General features: G+C 51.8%; 1 protein-coding gene across 1 annotated transcript in view; it reads right to left on the bottom strand.

Moving 5' to 3' along the window:
• The window catches only part of CHAT (choline O-acetyltransferase), a 51,095-nt gene extending 31,030 nt beyond the window's left edge, over positions 1 to 20,065 (bottom strand). Inside the window, exons 1-7 of the mRNA XM_045068910.1 lie at positions 19,887 to 20,065; positions 17,668 to 17,770; positions 15,313 to 15,501; positions 14,364 to 14,482; positions 12,910 to 12,963; positions 11,112 to 11,292; positions 8,872 to 9,049 (exon numbers count right to left, since the gene is read on the bottom strand). Coding sequence (XP_044924845.1) covers positions 8,872 to 9,049; positions 11,112 to 11,292; positions 12,910 to 12,963; positions 14,364 to 14,482; positions 15,313 to 15,501; positions 17,668 to 17,733 — 787 coding nt within the window. The 5' untranslated portion in view covers positions 17,734 to 17,770; positions 19,887 to 20,065. The remainder of the gene's footprint in view (positions 1 to 8,871; positions 9,050 to 11,111; positions 11,293 to 12,909; positions 12,964 to 14,363; positions 14,483 to 15,312; positions 15,502 to 17,667; positions 17,771 to 19,886) is intronic.
• Between the last annotated feature and the right edge of the window lie 1,094 nt (positions 20,066 to 21,159).

Below are 21,159 nucleotides of genomic sequence, written 5' to 3' on the forward strand. Positions count from 1 at the left end.
ATGGAGAGATGTTGTGTTCAGGAATAGGAAGTCTCAACATGGTGCATATGTCAATTCTCCCCAAACTGATACACGGGTTTAAGACTGCTGCCATCAAACTCCCAGCAAAACTTTTTGTAGGTAGGGGTGCCTGGGTGGCTCAGTGGATTGAGCAGCTGCCTTCAGCTCGGGTCATGATCTCAGTGTCCTGGGATCAAGCCCCGAGTAGGGCTCTCTGCTCAGCAGGGAGCCTGCTTCCCTTCCTCTCTCTCTCTGCCTACTTGTGATCTCTCTCTCTCTGTGTCAAATAAATAAATAAATAAATAAATCTTAAAAAAAAAAAAAACTTTTTGTAGGTATAGACAAGATTAGTCTAAAATTTATATGTAAGTTAGAATAGCTAAAATAATTTTGGAGAAGAATAAAGTTGAAGGAACCAGTATATTCAATTTCAAGACTTAGAGCTACATAACCAAGAATATGTGGTATTGGCAGATAGAGGAGCACAGAGATCAATGGAGGAGAATAGAAAACCTCAAAATGGACTCAAATAAAAATTCCTAACTGATTTTGACAAAGGCATGAAAGTAATTCAGTGTAGAAAGGATGTCCTTTTCAGCAAACATTGCTGGAGCTGTTGGAAGCTATAGGCAAAATAAATAAATAAGATCAAAATTAAAATTAAAATTAAATAAAAAAAGAAAAAAAGCCTGACTATAAATCCTCACACCTTATAAACAATTTAATTAAAAAATAGATGATAAACTTAAATATACCAATGTAATATCAATTTTTGGAAAAAATATAGGAGAAAATTTGGGGGACCTAGGGCAAGGCAAAGAATTTCTAGACTTGACATCAAATGCATGATTCATCAACGGAAAAACGGACAAATTGGACCTCAGTCAAAACTGAAAACATTTACTCAGTGAAACACCATGTTAAAAAGATGAAACTGTAAGTTACAGATTGGGAGGAAATATAGAACCACATAGCCAAGAAAGGGCTAGTAAAGAATATATAAACAAGTCTCAGAATTCACAGTAAAACAACAACAACAACAAACCCCAAACCAATCTAATCAGAAAATGAGCAAAAGATGGGAAATGACATTTCACCAAAGCGGATCTGAAGATGGAAAATTAGCATATGAAAAGATACTCAACATCATTAGTCACTAGAAAAATGTAAGTTAAAACTACAGTAAGATATCACTACACACTGCTGAAAAAGGCAAAATTAAGAAATAGTGACAACACCAAATGCTGGCAAAGTTGCAGAGAAACTACATCTGATGAGAATATAAAGTGGTACAACCAATCTGGAAAACATTTTAGCAGTTTCTTTAGAAACTAAACATGCAGATATCAATTCTACTCCTGGAATTTTTCCTAAAACGAAAACTTATGCTCACACAAAAACATATAAATATAATGTTTATAGTAGCTTTATTTGTAATAGCCAAAAAATAGGAATAACTCAGGTGTCCTTCAATGGATGAATGATATCACCCATACCAAGGAATAAAAAGGAATGAACTATTGACATATGGGACAATGTGGATTAATCTTCAGAGAATTACGTCAAGTGAAAAAAAAGAAAGTCAGGCTCAGAAGGTTTTATACCATATGATTTCATTTATACAACATTCTTAAAGCAATAATATTACAGAAATGAAGACAGATTCCTGGTTGCCAGGGATTAAGGACAGATGGGGTTGGAATGGACATCGGTGTGGCTATGAAAGGCAATAGGAGGGGTCCTTGGGAGGATGGGAATGATCTGTTTGTAGGCTGCATCAATGTCAAGATTGTGATGTTGTACTGGAGTTTTATAAGATGTTAGCACTAGGAGAAAAAGGATATGGGGGAGATTATTTCTTGTAAGGGTGTGTGCATCTACAATTATCCCCAAATAAGTTTAACTTAATTAAAAAAAAAAAAAAACAACCTTCAAGAACTAAGCATTGCTCTTTCTTCTGTGTTTGAAACACCCACAAAGGCAGATTTAAAGAGCTAGCATACTTGCAGAATTAGGGGAGGGGTGGTGAGTGGAGAAGGGCAGGAGATAAAAATGAAACAAAGCAAAGCAAAACAAACAAAAAGACCCACCTCCCACTCACTTTGAACCCCAAATATCATAAAATGGAAAGTGAGGGCCAGAGAGAGGGTCACGGGCGGAGAAATGAAACAAAAGAGTGCACACTCGGAGTGTGTGGCCTGTGAGAAGCCCAGGGGATGCAAAGGAGCGGCTAGAGTTAATAGGGGTTAGGGTTCCAAGGCAAGGAATCCAGGCCATTCAGTCTGAGGCCATGGGTCACTGTCACCGACAGAACAGATTCAACAGGTGCCCATGTGCAGTCTATCAGATTTTTCCAGTGAGGCTGTGAGCCTCGGACAAACCATCCCCACAGTATTTCCCCAAATCTAATTAAGAGTTAATCCTTTAGTGAACAGCCTCGGTGCCCCAGGGACCAGACCACCTGCTTTGCAGCCTCTCTGCACCCCCTTGGTCCTAGCCACTGGGCCAGGCGACCACCTCCATGTCCTAGCCTAGAAGCGAGCTCCAGGGCCCCGGGAGGAGGGCCAGGGCAAGCCCAGGTCTCTGGCCACAGGCCACGTGCCTCTCCCTATCTGGAGGCCCTCAAACACCGGAATCTTCATACTTCCACTGTGGGAGGCAGACAATGGCCCCAGAAATGCCTCCCACCCTCCCCAACCCCCACCCCGGAGGAAAGAAAACAGCAATCAGCCTCAGGAGCCCGGGAGGTATTTCTGGGCCAATTAAATCAGAGAGGCTGTTATTGCTAATGTGTAATTGGTTTTAAAATCAGCAGACTTGCCTATCTCTGGATGACAATATTTAAGTAGCAAAATGCCCATCCCGAGCGGTTCTTGTAAACCATGACCAAGGCCTTCTCCAGACGTAGCTGCCTTCTGTCAGCTCCCTCCTTGAAGGCAGTGGCTCAGCTCTAATTGGCTGCTGGGGATAAATATTTACGGTGCTGTGTAAACACAAGCATCTGCCTGAAGTCAGCTCCCAGGATCTCCACACAGCACCCAGGAAAGCCAGCAGGCTCCGGGTGGGGAGTGGGGGGTGCCAGCTCTCTGAGCTGGCTATTCTTTTCCTACAAATTGACAAGCACTGTAGTCTTCCAGACTCAGGGCCGAATATCTAATTAAATTTGCAGACCAGGATAACAGTGTTGGTCCTCCTGGGTTCAGGAAGGCCACAGTTTCGAGGCTCTGCAGGGAGGGAGGTCCTGCGAAGTTACGGATTCCCTTCCTGAGGCCTCAAATCCCGCCCTGCCTGCGAGCCCTGAGGATCTTGGGCTTGGGAGAAAAAGATGCCCTCATTCCGTGACCACCTCCAAGGGTGAAGACTAGCTCAACCTGCTGGAGACGGAGCCGCCTATGTTTTGTGGGGCTGAATCCCCACCTCACGGGCTCTGCTGAAGACTCAGAGCAACAAGGAACAGAAAGGGCCCTGGGTAAGGCCAGCATCACAGGAGACCTCCATGCACAGTAGCTGCTAACTTAATATCTGCTTAAGTTGGTTTCGACCTGGGCTGACCATGAAGGTGCTTTAAAAATACAGATTCCTGGGGCACCTGGGTGGCTCAGTGGTTAAGTGCCTGCCTTTGGCTCAAGTCATGATCTCAGGGTCCTGGGATTGAGCCCCGCATCAGGCTCCCTGCTTGGTAGGAAGCCTTATTCTCTCTCTCTCTCCCATTCCCCCTGCTTCTGTTCCCTCTCTCACTGTGTCAAATAAATAAAACCTTAAAAAAAAAGATTTCTTGGCCTCATCCCTATCCCACTGGAAAATCCCTGGGACCCCAGAATCTTTATTTTAGGGTTTCTCCATATGACCCTGATTTGTTAGCCAGCCCCAGTCACAGCCAGCTCAACCCACCTGGGCTTAGCCTCATGTTCTACTTGACACAGGAAGCCCTCCTAAGCTATGACAAGCACAGGGGATAAGATCCCCAAATTCCCTCAGGACTCCTGTTGGAGACGCTCCTTTGGTTTTATCCTGTCCACTCTTGTCCTGATAATTCTGTTTATTCCGGGTCTCCCCAACAACACCACAGGCTTCTGGGGGGGCAGTGATGGTCCTGCCAGATCTCTTAGCCCTTGGACCTCCAAGATCTTATTCTGTGTTGGCTGTGGATGATTAGGCTGCAGATAGAGATGATAATACACTCACCTCTCCTGCACCACATTCTCAGAGAGCTCTGTGTGAGCAGTGCTGGGGCCACAGGGGGTGGGGGGAGCACTGGGTGAAGGGGGAAGCCTGGGTTTTACGGCAGACAGCTGGTCCACTGTCTTGTGAGCTCCACCCTCCCAATGTCATGACACAGGGTCAGGCTGGGGAGCCAGTGGGCCAACGAAGGGAGCTGTTTTGATTGGGGAGCAGAGTGAAGGATCAGGGACGGTCTGTCTAGGGAGAACGCGTGGATAAAATCAATTGCCCCGTTGGTTCTCAGTAGACCCTATGAGAATTCAGATTTTGTCTGAGCTCAGATGTCTCGGTCCAGACCTCCAACGGGTCAACAGGAGCTCAACTTGGTCGAGAAAGCTCCTGCCAGACAACACCTACCTGGGCCCATCAAACCCCTAGCCCAGCCCCCACAACCACACCTGGAACCAGGAGAGTACCTTCCCAGAGGCTGAGGATTTGGGAGCATTGTATACAATGAGGACCACCATCCCTGGGTCTTTGGCTGGCACTCCCATGCCCTGCTGCTCTAGTGTCCCCTGCATGGACTCATCCCTTACCCTCCGCAGCTTTCCCCCTTCGCGAACATTTCATGACGTCTGAGTAGTGATGGCGGGTCTCCTTGCACTGCTAATCTCTTCTGAGAGTGTTATGTTCACCTGCCTCACCGGGGTGGGGGGGCACCCCCTGAGGGACACACTTGAGAGACACACCTCCTGTGACCTCTCCAGGAGACTATTTTCCTTCACACTCATGCACCGTGGGAGTCTGGTGGGGTCGGTGGTATTCTTCTCCCTGTCCCTACGCCTGCACGGCTCCTCCCTGCTTTTCCTTTGAAGCCGCAGCTCTTAGACTTCCACATTCCCATCCCCATCGTCGCTGGCCCCGTGTGGCTGCATTCCCCTGATGTCCTCACAACTCCCCATCATGCAAGTCTGGGCACCCGGTTTACCTTCTTCCTCCCCATCACCACTCCAGCCCTCATTCCTGCAGTCTGTGTGGAGGACCCAGCCCACGTGCACCCTCCTCTCTCAGACCCTCAGTCTCCCCCTTTCAGATCCCAACACTATAACCAGTCCCTTGCCATACCTTCACCTTTTCTCCCTCGGTTATGTTCTCCAGCCAAGGCTGAACCTGGTGACCTACCTTCTCTTTGCCTGAACCTGAGGCAACAAATTGTAAAACAAAGCTAATTAATCTCTCCTAAAACATATGACCCCAAAGCCCTTAAATATGAGCTCAACAGAGTCCATACATCTCATCAAGTTTTCCAAGGGGCTATTTCTTGTGTTCTCTTTTGTCTTCAGAATGCCACTGGTGCCTCTCTCGGCTCATGGCCATTGCTCTGCTGATCTGAGACCAGAAGCCATCAGTCAGGAACCTCCTCACGTTCCCACCACCACGACTGCATGCCCAGGTTTCAGTTTTTCCCGTACCAACCAAAGGTCTCTTATTCTTTGGCTTGCATTTCCTTTTGCCTTTGCAAGAATCCCATGACTCCATTCATCTCCTCTGTCTTCATTAATAATTTCTCCTATTGGAGTACTTCCATAGACTTGTCTGCATACAACCATGCACTTGCCTCTCCGACTCGACACTTCCCTTGACTCCCATCCTCTCCCATCAACTGCCTCATTTTCCTGCTCTTTTAATACCAAAATACCTGAAAAGGGTCATCCACGCTTAACTGATCCTACTCATTGACAGTCCCATCAACAATTTCTTCCTGCTGTTGGATCACACCCATTAGCATACAATCATTCATCCTTCCTACTCCTGTGTCTGGTCTTGGTGAAAGTCACTGATAACTTAGTGTTGCCAAGCTCTGAGTCTCCTCTCTGTCCAGCTCTTCCTTGAGCTCTGAGCAGCATTCCAAGTGGCTGGCCGCTTCCTCTTTCCCTTTGGATCTTCATGACTCATCTCCTGGTTTGCTCCTTACTTCATAGGCTGCTCTTTCTCAATCCACTTTGCATCTTTCCCTACCTGACCTCCAAGGACCCATTCCGCTGTTTCTAGATGATCTCACCCAGGTCCATGACTTTAAATATCACTTATGTGCTGATGGCTCTCAAATTTATGTCTCCGTACTGACCTCTCTCTTGAGCTCCAGACACATAGATCTAATTTGACATCTCCACTTAGATGACTCAAGGCATCTCAAACCTGACATACTTAGAAAGGACTTCATTCTGTAGTCACTTCACCAACCTGGTTCCCGTCACAGGGAAATCACCATTTAGGATTCTCTAATCAAGCATCTAGGAATCTGGGACACCTGGGTGGCACAGGGGTTAAGCCTCTGCCTTCAGCTCAGGTCATGATCTCAGGGTCCTGGGATCGAGGGTCCCACATCAGGCTCTCTGTTTGGCAGGGAGACTGCTTCCTCCTCCTCTCTCTCTCTCTGCTTGCCTCTCTGCCTACCTGTGATCACTCTCTGTCAAATAAATAAAATCTTTAAAAAAAAAAAATCTAGGAATCTCTCTCACTTTTCTATTCCTCCTTGTCACATCTCTTTTGCAATGTATCTGGACCCCACTCATGTCTTTCATCTTTACTTTCCAGCCTCGTCCAAGTTGCTGCCATCTTTCACATCTATAGTGAAATCCTTTCCTAAATGGTTTCCTCTCTGTAGGCTGGTGCTGCTCTAGGGAGGAGGGCTCTGGAGGGTTGGTTTCCTGCTGTGCCGATGACACAGTCCGTGCCAACCACAATAATCAGATCTCTGAAGAGAAAGCCTGTGGGCCCCTCCTCTCTGTCACGCTGCCCTCAGAAACAGCACTTCCATTCAGAAAGCCAGATCAAGTGCCATTAACAAATTAATTCCGATTAGCACAGCCCAAGCACTTAAACCTCAAGGCAATCCTGGTCAGTCCTGCAGGGAGGTAGCTTGGTCTGCTAATAAAGTGGAAACTGTATTGGAAGCGGAGGGGATTGTCTGATGCCTGTCCCTGTCCCTGGAGGGGAGAGGAGTGGGATTTGATTACACCGTGGTCTCCTGAGGGAATTAACTCACTTTATTAATTTTCCAACTTGGCCGTTAGGTCTATGAGGACGGGTTTGGCTTTCACACCCTCCTGTGGCCCGTGCAGCCCCTGATTTAGGACTGAGCATTCCGCAGGTGCCCCATGGTTGAATGAACAATCATTAACTGGTAGGGAGGCAACAAGTCTGGGGCCTGCTATCATTCGTAACCCTCCGCTCTTTTATTTAACAGATATTACTGGGGCCCCACTGTGTTTGGCACAGCAGATTAAAAAGTTAATCCAAACAGATAAGGCCCCTGTTCTCCTCAGAGACTAGGGAAGGGAGGCAGGTAATCAGCATGCATAAACAAATGAGAAGCTGACTTCAGAGAGTGACAAGGGCAATTAGTATAAGACAGCAGGACAAGATGACAGAGTGTGCTGAGTGGGGGATGCCCTAGGGGGCCTGAGGCAGTGACACCTGAGCTGAGTCCCACCTCTTCCAACAAAGCCTTTCACAGGCCTCCCAAGCGGAAAGGCCCCCTCCTCTCACCGAAGTCCTAGAGCACTTTTTTTTGGACCTGCTGTCTCTATTGCTTTACGTGGCTGGTTGCTGCATCACTGTGTACTTGAATCTGTGCCCCCCACCCCCACCCCATGCCTTCCTTTCCCTTGTCCAGTGGGCTCCTCAGGGGCAGGGGCTTCCTCCCCTCTGCCTCTGCCTCCTACCTTTCCAAGCCTCACCCAGATCCTCAGCTGACAGACACTCAGGGGAGTCGGAATGGACACCTGGCTGAAGGAGAGCCCGAGATGCACATGGAGTTCCACAGAAGCCTTCCCTCTTATCCTGGACTCTCTAATTAGGCAAGGAGGGAAAGCACTGCAACTAATTCCTGGGAATAGGACTGGCTTTGGATTTGAAAATGAGTTTCCAAAAGGATGGCTTAAAATTTTTAAGACTATTACTAGCTTTCTTTTTTAAAAAATTTATTTTATTTTATTTATTTGACAGACAGAGATCACAAGTAGGCAGAGAGGCAGGCAGAGAGAGAGAGAGAAGGAAGCAGGCTCCCAGCGGAGCAGAGAGCCCAATGTGGGGGCTCGATGCGGGGCTCGATCCCAGGACCCTGGGATCATGACTTGAGCCAAAGGCAGGCTTTAACCCACTGAGCCACCCAGGCGCCCCTATTATCAACTTTCTTATGGGAATGCTTAGAAACCTTCCTAAGAGCAGCAACCAGCCAGAAGGATAGGTCAGCCTGAAGATGAAAAGTTCCAGGACCGTGGCAGTGAACCACCCTCCCAGAGCTGGGCTCTATCCTATATCTCCATGTGACAGCTCTGCCAGTGACTCAGACCCTCAAAATGGGTACCATCCCTGCCCACCAGTAAATCACAACTGCTTAATTGTAGCCAGCCTTCCTCCAGCTCAAAACCTTCACTCCCCCAATATTCCCAGACATCCCAGGATTTCAGCGCTAATCATCCAGGAAGCTAGAACATTGCCGGATGAAATATGAGGGTACAAAAGGTGCTGTCAGCCCCCGGGTGCCTCAGCCCACGTGCTGTCGGGTCCTGAGTTGGAGGGAGGCCTGAGCTCTCCATGCTATGGCAAATGGGGATGAGGCATGGTGCCCGACCCTGGAGGAAGGAAAGCCAATGGGCATGAGGATGAGATGAGCGTGAAGACGCACTGGGCACTGCTGCTAACCTTTCACGAGGACCGTCCTGGCCTCAGCCCACTCGCTCCTCCCTTCTGACGTCAGCAGGCCGATTGGAGGCAAGCGTTCATCCTCGTTGGAAGCCATTTTGACTATCTTTCTCAACTGAGTGAACAGATCCCCCTCACTGAGACGGCGGAAATTAATGACAACATCCAAGACAAAGAACTGTGGGGGAAACAGGTCAAACACGTCACTCAGGGCAGCCAGCCCAAGGCGAAGGGCCTTCACTGAGCCTTCACACGTGAGCCCAGGTGGGGGATACTCAGGCCCAGGGATCTCAAGGTACGTGATGGCTCTGAACAGTCACAAGTTGGGGACCCAACCAATGCTGTCAGCGGTGCTGGACTCCAAGCTCCCCCAAATCAAAGAAGGCAGATTAAACTTAGCTCAGATAAAACTTCCTTCTATGGTTCTTACTTCGTGTGGGGTTCAGGTATAAATTTGCACCATTGCTGTTGGAGGGCAGTGTCTGTCCAAACTAAAAACGTGTGTTCTGTATGATTCAGCAATTACTCCTCTATATGCATATTTTAGACTAAGGCTTGGAGAAACATATACTCTTGCGCCTCGAAGATAAGTGAAGGAGTGTGCATATAAGTCATATTTGCAATAACAACATGGTAGAGGGTGCCCAGGTGTTTTCCAGTAGAGGGACAGCTAAGTCAAATGTAGCGCATTTGTCTAGTGCACATCTACTCAACAGTTAACGGGAATGAACTAGCTCTAGATACGGCTACAGGGACAGATCTCAAACACAACTGAAGCAGAGAAAAAAAGGCAAGTCAAATAATATGCAGAGGAAGATTAAAATGAAAAACAACATGCAAAAGTTCTATCCCTATATGTGTACATATACATGTGTGCATGTGTGTGTTCCGAGGGAGGTGTGTGAGCTAGCATTTAGCAGTTCTGAAGCTGAAGTCTTGGGCTTCATGAAAGGTCTTATTCCAGCCCCAAGTTCTGATCCTTTTTCTGCCAGTTGGTATGAGAACCTGGTGTTGTGCCCTGAGCACCATACGCATGGCCTGGTCCAGGGCAGGGACCCTGGGGGCGTTTCTGGAATGGATGAATACTGCAGCATGTGGGGGCTGGGAAATGCTAGTTTGATGTTTTAATGAAGATGGAGAAAAGTTCTTGTTTGTGGCCAAACTCCCAGGTGGGCTTCTGGTGGGAAGAGCCAACCTAGGATGACAGACTTTCCCTGAGCTCCTATCAATGACTGCAAATGTCAGGGGAGCCCAAGAGAAAATGTGGTGACAGGAATATTTGGGGGATCTCTGGGTAGGCGTTAGACTTGGGTTTTAGAAAAAATAACAATAACAAATGAACAAACAAAGAAAACACACCAAAACCCAACAACACCAAACAAAAAGCCCACCAAAACCCAAAAACCAAACCAAAGCAAACAAACAAACAAACAAACAACAACAACAACAACAAAAAACAACCCCCAAACCAAAAACAAACCCACACCAAAAAAACCCCACAAAAATCCAAAACCAAAAAACCCTAAAACAGCTTTTTGTCAGATGAAATAATTAGGGGGATGCTCAACATAGAATCTATAGATAGCCTGGTGGGCACTGGTAAGGGGCCAAGGGTCCTTATGCTCAGCCTGTCCCCTTGGTCCTCATGGGCCATTGTGGGCTCCCGGAAGCCAGTGTGAAGTCATGAGTTACTAGGAGGTGGGCCATAAGCAGGGGCCACTGGCCAGGTCTCCGAGGCCTTCTCAGCCTTGGACAGGCTGCTCAGTTCTTCTGTCAGATGAGCTTCCAAGCCCTCCTGCGAGTCACTATGGAATCAGCAGGATGAATTCATGTAAGTAGGCAAGCTTATAGCTTAGACATGGAGGTCTGGACAGTGAGTCCGTAAAGCTGTCCATCTGTCTGCATGTGGTCTCCAGGAAGGCCACCGCCTGGGTGATTCATGAGGAGTGGCTGAGGCCCTGCTGGGTCTCATGAAGACCCCACTGTCCATCCAGACCAGCCAACCTGGCTGGTCAGGGCCAAAATGGGAGCCCATGGAAGTCATTCTCAATCGATGACTCTCCTCGTTCTTAAAATCCAACTCAAGGGAGAGAAGTGGGACTGACTAGGAGTCAAGAGAACCTACTTTGTCCTAGTTCACTGTGTGCCTCTGAGAGGAGGCTGAGCACCCTTGGTGAAGTCAGACTGGTACTCCTGTGCCCTCCCCAGCTGGAAAGGCTGCAGCAGAGAGGGCCACTTACCTGGTTGCAGCAGGCCACGATGACATGCTCTGGCTCGGGCATGACACTGCTCTTCTGGGCCACCAGTGTGTCCTGGGTGTGGCCAGGGAGCCGGTAGGAGGAGAAGAGCCCATAGTATTGCTTCATACAGAGTGGCTGCCCCGACAGCTGGCCCTTGGCACAGTCGGTGGGGATGGAGTGGCTGGAGAGCAGGGAGAGAGGAAGGGATTGGAATTGGTGCTATTTGACTCGATTTAGCAAGGTAGGGCACAAAAACCAGAACTGCATTAGGATGGCCATCAAGGAGCTGGATTCCCCACTCTTTGAAGTACTGGGGTGCCCTATTTCCATGGCCCATGGAGAGACCCTTGGGGTTTTCTGAAACCTCCGACTGTCTCCTTCACCCCTGCCTCGGGCACTACATGTACAGAACTTGCGTTTCAGTCCTCACGCCTTCGCTTATGCTGATCTTCGCTTAGCCTGCCTTCACCCCACCCCTGTGCTCAACAAATTTGTTTGGAAAACTCCTTCCACCCCTTCAAGAGCCACCTCTTGCATCACCTCTTCCAGAAGCCTTCTCTGAGTTCATGGTAGAAAGTCCTCCTTCTCCTGTGGTCTCAACACATCTTGCGTCCCTCTTGATTCCCGCCCTTGGCCTCTCGTCCACCACTTCCTCCCCCTCCTCCTCCCCTCCTCCCTTTAACTCTCTCCTTCCTTCCTCCATCCCTCTTTCCCCTCTCCTCCTTTCTCTATCTCCCTTCTTTCCTTCTCTTCCATCTTTCCTTCCCTCCGCCCTCCACTTCCTTTCCATCCTCCTCTTCCTTCTCTCTCTGTCTCTTCACCCTCTCTCCTTCCCTCCTCCCTTTCAGGCAACAAATTGAGCCCTCCTTTGTGCCAGGCACCTTTCTGGGATCTGGGGTGATCGTGGCAAACAAAACGTGGGTGTCTTGTTCTAATGGGGCACAGGCTGTGTAGGTAAAGCATAGACAACAAGCAATGAGCTGATAAATGGGAGGGTTTCAGGGTGACAAGGACCAGCCATGTGAGCTGAGCCCTGAGGGTAAGCTGGGGCAGAGGGAGGGTGGGGTGTCCCATGCCCCTGCTGCTTGAAGTACAGGCACCGCACTGAACTGTGGGAGTCAGTGGGAGCTCTCAGAAACTTTTATTATAGCAATTTGACAGTGGAATTTTTTGTCAAGTCTAAAATAAAAATAAAATACGTGGTTGTGTATTTTGTACCTTTATACCATTGTTCTGCAGATTCATTTTTGTAGTGTTTTACATTTTATAAAATTAAAAAATACATTGGTCCTTCCCCACGGCTCATTTGGAAACAAGTGTCCAAGCTGGGGAGGAAACCAGGGAGGTTGAAGCCAGGTGCATGGGCTCAGTGTGGGGAGACCATTCCCCCAGCTGGCAACTAACAAGGCTGAACCCACCATCACCTGGCTCGCGCTCCCAGGACTCCTTCTCTGCCTTCTCCTGGATTCCCTAAATTCCTGATGCACATAACAATGTGGGTGTGGGGGGGAGTGCAACTTAAAGAGATTATGATGGGACAGGGCTCATGCTAGGAAAAGGACCCATTAATGTTCAGGTCAGCCGGGGTAAAGGTTATTCTGATGCTGGAGGAGTTGGGATGGGGGGTGGAGGAGGGTGGTAATACACCTGCTCTATGACAGGAGCTGGGAGCACAGAGCTGGAAAAGACAAGGTCTCTGCCCTCTGGGAGCTCCTTGCCTAGTGTGTCAGGGAGACATATGACTCAGCAGGCCGTGCTAAATCAGGGCACTGCCCTCCCCAGGCTGGCCCCATCCTACCTGTCCAGTAGGGTCTTGTAGTGGAGCACACCAGAGATGAGGTTGGCTGCAAACCTGCAGAGAGAGAGCAGGCCTGAGGTTCTCCTCTTAGGGCTCCTTCCCACTATCCAACCTTCCATTCCTTCCACTCCACACCCCAGCTCTCAAGCTCAAGGACCCCTTCCCCAAGCTGCCATCACACTGCCAGTCCTTCAAAAGCCTTGGATTAAAATGGTCCTGTGGAGGTAACGGATAACAGGGAGGAGAGGATCCTTGAAGGTGAATGAGGAGGAGGAGGGAGAGGAAGCTGGGAGGGGCCGCAGAGCAGGCAGGAGAAGGGCGGATGGTCAGGGGTAGGGTTCTCCCTAGGAAAGGACTGTGCTGGGCCTAGACTAGGCCAGGAACCCAGCTTTGGGGAAATCCAGTCTCCTGGGGGAAAGTCAATAATTTGGTCCCCTTAGTGGTAATGAAAATGGAAGGGGGTGCTGGAAGGCGGGGTGGGGGGGACATCATCAGAGATGGTGCCGCAGGACTGTGTCATCTCAACTGTCCATGGATGAGGACCCTGGCTTGATTGCATCAGGAAGAAAATTCCCCCTTGGATGCAGTTTGAGAACTGTTTTCAGAAGCTGTTCGTCCATCTATCGGCATACTTTGTTCTGCCCCGCACCGCCCTTCCCCGGAGGTCTGGGCTACCCAGGCTGCCTGGCCAGCAGCTCAGTGGGGCTAGTCCTGGTGGGGAAGGAGGGGATGGGGGATCTTCTGAGCATCGCTGAGCCTTGCCTGTAGGCCCAGGTAGGCCCTGCCTCTTTTGTTTGTTGGTTGGTTTTTTTTTTTCCTCTCTGAACCGTGGTCATGCTGGGCCACATTGGGTGTGGCTCCAAGCCACTCCTGTCCAGAGGCCCTTCCTCCCAGCCACATCCCTGTGCAAATGCTCCCTACCCCGCCCCCCCCAGCAACATCGGTGGGCCCAGAGGCCGTTCCAGTGGTTCAGTGAGCCCTGAAATTACAGCAGATGGTAGAGGCTCTTGTGGTGGCAGCTGGCAGGAAGGAACCGTTTCCACCCCCTCGGAGCCTCTGTTTGGAGCTCGGGGCTGGTGGGGGCTCAGCGGAGCTCCTCTCAGACAGTCTGGGGCAGTGTGTCCTAGGGCCAAGTGCAAGCCTCAAGTCCTGGTGGGGCCTCAGCCAGGGCAAGAATGCCATCGAAACACCAGGGGGTGGGGCAACCACGGCCTCCACTACTGTCCACTGCATCCCAAATAAATATGTTCTAAGGAAGACCTTGTGTTTGTCCCTCACAGAGCAGCCTCATCTAACCTACTTCCTGGACCCGTGGCCCAGATGGCCTCTGTCTTGGGCGCTTTGGGCCTCAGAGAGCTCAGCCAGGGCACAAGCCTCCACCTTTCCTTCCTGGTCCTGGGGCTGGGCTCCAGGCAGACTCTCCAGCTGTGAGCCCAGGAGCATGGTGGCCTCACCTCAGCTGGTCGTTCGTGTCTGGGAAGTGCTGCCGGGCGAAGATCACGGCTGGGCTGGAGTTCACGGGCAAGGCCAGGCGGTTATTGAGATACATGTCATTCAGCCAGTACTCAGACACCTGTTGGGGAGGACAGGAGTGGTGCCATTACCCCCAGGGGCCATACCCCTCTGCACAAGGTCACCTTGCCTGTGGAGAGCACCCGTCCCATCCTGGCAGCCCCCATGAATGACTGGGACACTTTGTTGGATCACGTGCTTCATTCCTTCATTCCACAAATACACTCTGAGCCCCCGTTACCTGCTGGGGCCTGTGTGCTCTCCAGTCCCCCATGACTGACCTCCATCTTTGCCCCATACCTTCCCTCTCTTCCATCCCAATTTCCTATTCTGGGTGTTTGGTACTTCATCCTTGAACCCTGCCTATCCTTATGTGTGTCCCGTTCCTGATTTTTCCCCTTCTTTGCTTCCCTGAACTTACTCCTACCTTCTGCTGCCACATCTCTATCTGCCATACTTGTCCCCCATCTGTCTCCATTTCCGTACCCTGTCTTTCCCAACTGCCCCATTTATATCCCCTGTGGCCCCACCTGTCCCCATCCCTTTCCCCATCTGTCCTCTATCCTTGTCCCTGTCTGTCCCCCCATCCCTGACTCCCATTGTTCTCCATCTCCATTACCCCTCTCTCCCCATCACCTCATCTCTATTCCCATCTGCCCCTCCTGATCCCCATCCCTATCTCCCATCCCACATCCTGTCTGTCCCTCACTTTTGCCCTTGCTGTCCCCTTGTTTCTCCTCTCTTCCCTATGCCCCCATCTGCCCCATCTTTGTTACCTACCTGCCCCCATCCAAACCCCTGTCTCCACGTCTGCTCCCTGCCCCCCACCCTGTGGTTCCCTTGTCTGCACTGCGCCCTCTCTGCAGTCCGCCCCCTCTCAACAACTCTTACCCAATTGGCTGTCTTCTTCTGTCGTTCTAGGAGCTTTTGCTGAAGGGTGTCCCCAAGGCCACCAGGGGCCCCAAACCGCTGCACAATGGCTTGACTCCTTCTAAACTGTTCCTCAGGTACCAGATGCTGCATGCATCGCAGATAAGTGGCGAGGGTCTGCTGCAGGGGGGGCACTGGAAGTTTGGGCAACTCCTAGAAGAGAGAGTTGACAGGCACTTGTTATGCCGGATCTTATGTGGGGTCTATAAGACTATGCCTGTCCCCAGGTTGGTCCCTGGAGTGTGTCTCCATCTGTTCCTATCCTTGTTCCCCATCTTGGGTCTTGCCTATTTCTAGGACCCAGCTCAGTGGAATTCTGACCTTAGAAATCTTCTGTTTGTTTTTTCTGATATCCCAGGCCTGCCCCCCAGGAGGGGATAAAGTGTAGAGGAAAAGACCTTGATGTTGGCAGCAGACAGACCTGGGTTCATGCATTGAACCTGATGCCGACAAGTTGTGTGATCATAAGCAAACCCCCTCACCTCTGTGCCTCAGTGTACTCCCCTGTAAAATGGGGGTAATAGCTTCTACCTCTTATCAGATCAAACAGATCCTACATGAGAGTGCTTTTAAACCATAAAGAATGGGTATAAGGTAAAAGAGATCCGTTATTCATATTGGCTGCTGGTCACCATTAATTTAGGAATTGTTCCCAGCTGGGGCTTCAGAAGCTAGTTCATCTCTGGACCCAAAGGGTATAACACTGAAGGAGAGATTGGCTCCTTTTTCTATTCCTTCCTTTTCCTTCTTCCTCACTGAGCTAGTCACAGCCAGAAACCGCGACTTTTCATAGTACCGATTTGAGTTCACAAAGTTGGTGGTAGGGGGCCACCTTCTTTCAGGGGTTTTTCCCTTTGGGGTGGTGGGGGCAGGCTGTGGAGTAAAGGGACCCACTGAAAGCTTGCCTGTGCTCTGGTCCTGCTGCTGCCTGAGCTGGAGCCCTCCCCAGAGCTGCCCTGGGCAGACAAGGACCACGTGTGGGAGCCTGTGCTGATGAATGAACGGGAGTCTTTGCCTGCCTGATCCAGTCTTGAGAGCTCACTGCCCTAGGGGGAGGGAGGAGGGTGTCAGTGCTAACTGTAGGCTGCTCCTATCCCAGAGAATGCTTGAGGACGAGGGTGCTCTGGGCGGCATTCTAGGCTGCTCAGCCCACTTCAAGAGAGCCATGCCTACCCCTCACCCAGCTGCTCTGGTTCCCTCTTCCTTCTCTTGGGGACTATGGTGGGCAAGTGGGCAGGCACCTGCAGAAAGCCCAGTCCAGCTGGTGGCCTTGCCAAGAGTATCAGCAGGCCTGAGTGGAGCCCCTGCTAGAATCAGGCCACCCTTCCTCAGGGCTCTGACAGTGTGCTGGGACTCAGTCATGGGGAATCGGTGGTAGGTAAAATGGGATGAGGCAGGAAATCTCGGCTCACATGTCTCAGCCCTCTGGGGCTCCTCCCCAGACTATCCTGGGCTTCCTGGATAGGGACATGTACCAATGAGGACACTAATTTGGACACTGGAGTCTCAAGTCAGTACACATTTCATGGGCAGTGCATGTGAGCCAGGCCCTGGTCTGGACTTGGGAACAATGGAGAAAGAAGGGCTGCTCTCAAGGAAGCCCCAGGCCAGTGTGAGGAACATGCCATGGCATGTTCAGCAACAGAGCTGTCTGTCAGCTGTAACAGTCAGGACAGTGTGGTGAGCAATTTCATGTGGAAAAGCCAAGAAGTTCTGATTAGGGTTCCAAATGAAGCCCCAGGGAAAGACGTGGCACGAGGACAAATGTCACCAAGGGGCCAACACTTCAATGACCTGCAGATTAGATGGGCTGCTCCACCACTTAGGAATGTGGGGAGGGAGGAGGCCTGCCTAAGGAGGGGTGGCACTGCCTTCAGCCAGTGGGGAAGATTGTGCCTAAGTCTTCAGGACTGAACTAGGGACAGCAGCTGGGGCTGAGATGTGATAAGGCTTAGAGAGTTCAGTCTTAGCCTAAGGCAACTCCACTGGGCTCAAAGTCTTTGCAAGTGAAACTTGGGGAGAGGGAAAAGCCTTGGGAATAGAGTACCTGACCCGGGTCAAGGGCTCTTCCTGGCCTTGGGAGTTAGGAAGCATGGCTGTCAGCAATTCTTCAGCACCCCCTGAAGCCACTCCCCACCCCTCCAGGCTCTCCCAGGCTCAGGGCAGGACTGCAGCCTGGGCTTCATGCCCAGCAGAGGGCAGGGCTGGTCGCCAGGCAAGTGCTCAGGGCCAGTCCCATACAGGACTATTCTGGAAGCAAGGATAGGTGAGTGGGGGAGAGTGGGGATAAGGGTCGGGACTCCAAAAGTCACTCACAGGCTCCTCCTCAGTGCTGGGAGTTTTTGCTGCCATCTTTTGGGGAACTTTTTCCAGTATGGGCATCGTGGTGACTCCTGGCTGGGGAAGCAGAGGTGCAGACCTGGGGACCAAGAAGCAGGGAGGCATCAATACAGAAGCCACAAAGAACTGCCACGGACCCTTCACCTCCCAGATTCCGATATTCCACCCCTCCCTGGGAGGAGACCACAGCTGGATGTGGGGCCCAATTATACCAGGCCTCCATATAGACCTGGTCCCAACCTCCCAACTTCCAGACCAGCACCCCTTACCACAGTGTCCTTTCTGAATCCCCAGATGGGATAGAGAGAGGTCTACAGCAAGCCTTTAGCTGACAGCTGTTCCATAAGACTGTCCCCCAGGCTCAACTGACCACCCCAGGCCAGAGTGGGAAAGAGCAAGTTCGGGCAGGCTCACTCCAAATCACAAGGGGTCATTGGCAGTGTACTCGCTTTGTTCCTGCCTGAGATCCAACAGATAAATGTTTTGCTGATTAAAATCTCTCCTAGTAGACTGTTAGCTTCTCCCGTTGTGTTCAGTGCTTCAGCTCTGGGACCCAGCTGGGTGATGAGCATGGAGTAGGATCAGGGCTGGGTAGCTGAATAAAAGGAGTGCACACATGCGTGAATGCCTGCGTAAATGAATACAGGTCCTCTAAGGCTGTGGGCTCCAGGACACAGTCTGGGCCAACTAGGGAGCCTGGCCTGTGGCCAAGGCAGGGATTGTGGTGGAGGGTCCTGGGGTCTGCTGGTTGGACCGTGACTTAGGCAATCAGTCTCTGATTTGTAGGTTCCTAGTGTGGGTGGCATGAGAATGCTCAGGGAAACGGTACAGGGCAGCTGGGCAGTTCCGGCCCTAGGGGCCACCTGACTCAGCCTGATGAAAAATGGATAATATTTTATTTACAGTAGAAGTGACCCAGGACAACAGGGGCAAAGGCCCATTTTTAAGACCATCCTCTACCCTCAGCGACCCCCCTAAGCAGAACCTCAGAGCCACGCACCCATGATTTTTCACTTACCCATCCTCTATTCTCTCCTGAGAGCCTAAAACTGATGTTTAGCTCATGTGATTCCCCCACCCCAAGCAAGCACAGCACAGAGGGGGGCTAGGCTCCAGGCACAGATGACCCAAGGACAGAGCATTCAGAAAGATGGATGAAAAAGGCTCAGGAATGGGTGAGCCTGGGGCTGTCTGGCAGCACTAGGCAGAGAATACAGAACCCACACTAACTCTGTGCCAGGATGCTCTGGTCTAGGTGGCCCCCAGAGCTGTTGAATAGCGTGGTAGCTGCCCTGACACCCTGCAAAATGGAAGCAGCGGGCATCCAAGTTAGGGGCCTGCAGGGCTGCAGAGTTCTGAAAGGACCGTGGGTGATGGCAAGGTCCAGTTGGTAGAGGCCCTTTTGCAGCTGGAAACCCTGTATCTTTGAGAGGTGTGAGATTGGAAAAGGATGGCTTCCTGGGGACCAAATGGGAGGGCCTGGTGTCCTCCCGGCTGCTTTTCCTCCCTGGCCCATGGGCCCGCAATTAAGAGGCATATGTCTATCCGAAAGCCTATCTTTCTGTCTATCTTTACTTGGTGCCCTCCAATGCATGCTGCCACCAGCCTAGCTTCCGAAGGCTGCCAGGAGAGGGTCTCCGCTCAGCCCCCGGCGCCCAATCCCAGCTCCGCCCCCACAACATAGTTGGCCCCTGTCCTCTAGGGACTCCCTGGGACCCAGTTCACACTTGTCACCTGCGGCTGCTCCCCACCTCCCGCCTCCGCGAGGGTCGGGGGCGCACCCGCAATTCAAAGGGGGACCGCATGAGCCCCGGCAACGCCATGGCTGGGCATAGAAAGTGCAGACCTCGGCATTTAGCACACAGGGATCCAGAATAGAGAAGCGAGGATACGCACGTGGAGCCGCGGAGCCTGACGGTCAAGCCTCTCCCAGCCCTTTCCCCCTAACTTCTCACGGTCCTGCTCCCTCCCGGTCCGCCTGCCTCCACTCTCGGCGCGCAAGCGCCAGAGCGGTGGAATCCAACAGTCTCCCGGCGGTTCCCCGACGGCCGCTTCGGTTCAGGACTCGGGAAAATCCCGCGGATCCTGTCGCCTCTAGATCCCCGCGCCTTCCCTAGACGGAGCCTTCCTCCACCGCCCTCGGCTCCCTGCGCTCTGTTCCCCGCGCCGCGCTCCTCCAGCCCAGCCCCTCTCACCTGCCCTCCTCGGTTCTGCCGCGTTGGCCGCAGCTCCACCGCACCAGGCAAGACTAGGGGCGGGAGTATGAGCCGGAAGGGATCCAGGGGCGCGTCAGCAGTACGGCGGTGGGGGCCTCTGTCCGCGGTAGAGACTCCGACGTCGCCGGGTCCCCGCGGCCTCCCTACTGGCTGCCGGCGGACCGGCCGCGCCTGTGATCTCCCTCCCCTTGTTCCTCCTCCCTCCCCTCTTTCCTTTTCCCTCCCTCCCTCGGCCCCACCCCGTCTCTCTCGCTCCCAATCCTCGCCCCTACCCTCGCCGCCGCCTGCAGCGATCCTACCTCCGGGACCCCTGCCCCGGCTCGGACGGCTTCCCGGACGAGTTTGTGTCAGGGCGGCGGAATCCAGGCCCGAGATTTTCCCACCCATGCCCGAGATTTTTCCACCCATGCCCACTGGTCCCCTGACCAGCCTTCCCCAGTCCAGGCACTCCCCCAACTCCATTACGCTAGCCCCGGCTGCGTCCGCACAACCCTGGAGAGGGTTGGGTCCGGGGAAATCTGGGCCCTCCCCGCCGTCTAGGCCAGGCTCAAATCAAACTACAACTCCTTTCAAAATGATAATGAAAATAATAATAATAATAACCCTGTTTCTTGATCACTGCAGGTTCTCCGTCCTTTTCTATTTCCACTCCATCCTTGCTGGCACTATGGGGCAGGGGGCTGTGGGGGAGGGAGTGGAGATTACAGACCTGGGATGCTTAAAGACCACGCAGCCAGAGGCAGACACTCCTCCCAGACAAAGCACTCCTCCCCCCACCCCCACCCCAGATATAGATCCTTACACACCAACACACACAGACAGACCCACAAAGACAGACCCTGCCCAGACAAACCCACACACACAGCCCAACAGGCAGACTGGGGACAGACGTGCACGCACCAGCAGTGAAGACGCTTACAGGCATTGTTTAATATACAGGCATACCCCAACTCCGCTGCCCCTCTATGCCAGAACTGGAGGGCTCTTCGGCCTTCATCAGGCCGCAGGCTCCAGGACTGGGAGTGGCCTGCAAACCCGTGGCCTGCAGGTCCGGAGACTCAGGTGGGGAGACTCCCGACAGCCTTGGCCAGATGCTTCCCCCAAGTCCGGGGTAAGGGTGGGGTAAAGAGGGTGGGGTTGGCACCAGCTCCTACATTGGCACCCTCTTCAGTCATGCCTCTGACCCGCACAGGCAGGACACAGCAGACACACCAACTGTTCCCCCGCTCCTCGAAGGGTAGAGCCTAGCTAT

The sequence above is a fragment of the Mustela putorius genome, unplaced genomic scaffold, assembly GCF_011764305.1.
Source record: "Mustela putorius furo isolate JIRA1106 unplaced genomic scaffold, ASM1176430v1.1 tig00003909_pilon_pilon_pilon, whole genome shotgun sequence".
NCBI classification, from domain to species: domain Eukaryota; kingdom Metazoa; phylum Chordata; class Mammalia; order Carnivora; family Mustelidae; genus Mustela; species Mustela putorius.